The following is a 2,977-nucleotide window of genomic DNA, read 5'->3' as shown; positions in this document are numbered from 1 at the left end:
TGGCTTGCCTAACAAAAGTGAAAAAGAAAGGATAGAAGAAAATGTTAGGGACTAACCAATCGCAAGAACTCCCGAGATTGAGAGCATTCATGCAGCTACTATAGTAACAGCTACTCCTCTTTATTTGAATACCCACCTATGGCTTTGATTGTTTTTATAAAACAATTAACCAAATATCTATTTTAAAATTAAAAAATTTATAATAATAGCGTTTTTACGAAATTAAAATAAATAAATAGTAGGTTTTAAAAGTCTTTAATAGGTAAATATTTACTAAGATTTTAAAATAAGAATGAAAATGTTACTAAGGGTTGTTTTGCAGATTTATGTACAATCACAATTTGCGGACATTATTTTTTCATCCATAATCATATATGTAATTACCTCTAACAATTATGTTTGTTTCACAATTTAAATTAAAAATTTGAGTTATATATCTAAAAAAAAAATACTGTAATAAAAGAATTTAATTTAAATTTAAAAAAATACTGTAATAATAATAGAATTTGAGTGAGTGAAAATAGCTAAAGCATTTGTGTCTAAAAATGTCTACTTATAAGGCCAAGGCCATGTCCAGGTTTACCAGGCTTCAGTTGTCCTTGATCCCATCGCCCTGGCCCATATTGGTCTGCCAGTACGGGCCCATTCTACGTTATAACGCCAACAAGCACACGCCAAAAAAAAAAAGAAATTACTGTCTTCCCTTCCATTACCTTTCCAAAGTGATACTCTCTTCATTTGCAGCGCCAAATTTATCGTCCTCCTGGTTGTGAAGCTGATCCGTTTAGCCTCTTTACATCATTTCCCAAGGTTTGGTTTTCATATTTTCATCTATTTCTTTTTGTTAATTAATCTTTTTGTATCATAACTTTTGGTTTTTTAATCTTGCATGTATAGATTTATGATTTATTGATTAAGGATTTCGTGCCCAATGTGTTTTGGTCACATTGACGAAAAGTTTTATCGTGCGTTTCTGGTGTGAAGATTAATTCTATCGTGTGTATATATATATATATATATAGGTTTCTTTCGTCGAGATCCGATTTCAATTTCTGTTTGATTCAGAAATTCAGTTACTTGGGGCTAATTGAGATCTGGAATTTGTTAATCGGATAACCAGGAAACAGGAAATCTAGAGCTCTGTTCCTGATTTTAATTTAAATTTCGCGAACTTTCCCGGCAACCAAACGGAAGATTTGCGCGAAACCTGAAAAAAAACCCTAATTTTGGCGGATTATTTCATTTCCTTTTCTCAGGAACGCAGTAGAAAAATGCCGGCTCAAGAGATCGAGATTAATCACCAAGACTTAGTCCACGATGCGGTTATGGATTACTTCGGCGATCGCCTCGCCACAGCCTCGTCCGACCACACCATTAACGTGATTAGGGTTAAGAAGAACTCGAAATCCGAGCATGTCGCCACATTGCGTGGTCACATCGGACCCGTTTGGCAGCTGGATTGGGCGCATCCGAAATTCGGGTCTTTGCTCGCTTCGTGTTCTTACGATGGGAAAGTCATAATCTGGGAAGAAGCCACCAAGGACCAGTGGATCCAAGCCCATGTTTTTGATGATCACAAATCGTCTGTTAACTCAATTGCCTGGGCTCCTCATGAGCTCGGTCTTTGCTTGGCCTGCGGTTCGTCTGATGGGAATATCTCGGTTTTCATCGCAAGGTCAGACGGCAGTGGTTGGGACACGTCCAGGATTGAACGAGCTCACCCACTTGGAGTCACTTCCGTTTCATGGGCTACGCCCAAACCCTCTGCTCTTTCTGATGCCAAGGACACGGTTTGGAGGCTTTGCTCTGGTGGATTTGATAACAATGTCAAGGTATGGAAGCTTGACAATGGGGTTTGGAAGATGGATTCCTTGAAAGCTCTTCAAATGCATAATGGCTGGATCAGGGATGTTGCTTGGGCTCCCAACTTGGGGTCGCTTAAATCGATGATTGCCAGTGCGTCGGAGGATGGGAAAGTTGTTGTTTGGAGCTTGCCAAAAGGAGGGAGTGGCCAATGGGAAGGCAAGGTTTTGGGCGATTTCAAGACGAGTGTTTGGAAGGTCTCGTGGTCGCTGACCGGAGATGTGTTAGCTGTGGCTGATGGAAACAAGAAAGTAACTCTCTTGAAGGAAGCTGCATCTGGTGAGTGGCAACAGGTTCAAGCAATTGAGCAATAGGATTCTTGTTGCGGAATAGTTTGCTCTCTGCAGATTTTATCTCAATCTCGTCTTGGCATATATTAGGAATTGGTGTTCAGAGCGTTAAAAGCTGAATACTTTTTCTTTGATATTATTTCTTGAATGTTTCTTACTTTTGCTCCAGTATAAAAAAGAAACTGTGTTCGTTGGAAACAAATATGACCCGTGCTGTCAATTTACTTGTAACTTCTTAAAATCCATGACATCGTTTGAGATTTTTTCTTTTGCTTAATTTTGCCATATATATTCTTAGCGTAGTGTTGATAACCCGATATTAAGTTTGGATTATTTTTTTCTTGTTTATGCTATGACAAATCAATGTCTAATATGATATTATATTCCTAACAGCATCTGTAGAAATGACCTCGAATTATGTTGACCGTTTGGACTCTACAGTTTTTTTTTTTTTTTTTGCCCGATTTTCTTTCATAGCATTCAGCACCATGGTTGATCACTGTGTGTGAATAGCGGGGATTCAACCCCTTGAGAATGTATAGAAGCGCGCTTTTTTCATGCTTGGTAATTCATTATCATTATCAGTTGCAAAGGGGAAGACATATCATTATCATTCGTTTCTGATAGTTGCAGGGGATAAAAAAATCAATGTAATTGGACTATGATCAACCTAGTACACATCGTTCGGATGTTCTGGTTTTTTTCTCTCCCGGTTGTCATTTCACACCAACTTGTCTAGAATAATTTGTCAACACTAAAGTTAAAATTCCTCCTCTTTTTATCAAGGTCTTTATGAGATGGATTGAAGTAACCTTTTCTTTATT

At 38.0% G+C, this 2,977-nt stretch overlaps 1 protein-coding gene across 1 annotated transcript; it reads left to right on the top strand.

The window, feature by feature from the left end:
• Positions 1–666: 666 nt before the first annotated feature.
• Positions 667–2,424, top strand: LOC21408926 (protein transport protein SEC13 homolog B). The gene is made up of 2 exons (XM_024166734.1): positions 667–810; positions 1,257–2,424. Exon 2 carries the CDS (start codon positions 1,272–1,274, stop codon positions 2,175–2,177), a length of 906 nt encoding a protein of 301 aa, XP_024022502.1. The 5' UTR covers positions 667–810; positions 1,257–1,271; the 3' UTR covers positions 2,178–2,424.
• The last annotated feature ends 553 nt before the right edge of the window (positions 2,425–2,977 follow it).

The sequence above is a fragment of the Morus notabilis genome, unplaced genomic scaffold (assembly GCF_000414095.1).
Source record: "Morus notabilis unplaced genomic scaffold, ASM41409v2 Scaffold307, whole genome shotgun sequence".
Taxonomy (NCBI): Eukaryota; Viridiplantae; Streptophyta; class Magnoliopsida; order Rosales; family Moraceae; genus Morus; species Morus notabilis.
Note: the sequence above shows the minus strand (reverse complement) of the source record. Positions and strands in the feature narration are given on the sequence as shown.

Bases quoted from the DNA above. Each gene is read 5' to 3' on its own strand.
- LOC21408926 (XM_024166734.1), top strand. From the start codon at position 1,272: ATGCCGGCTCAAGAGATCGAGATTAATCACCAAGACTTAGTCCACGAT.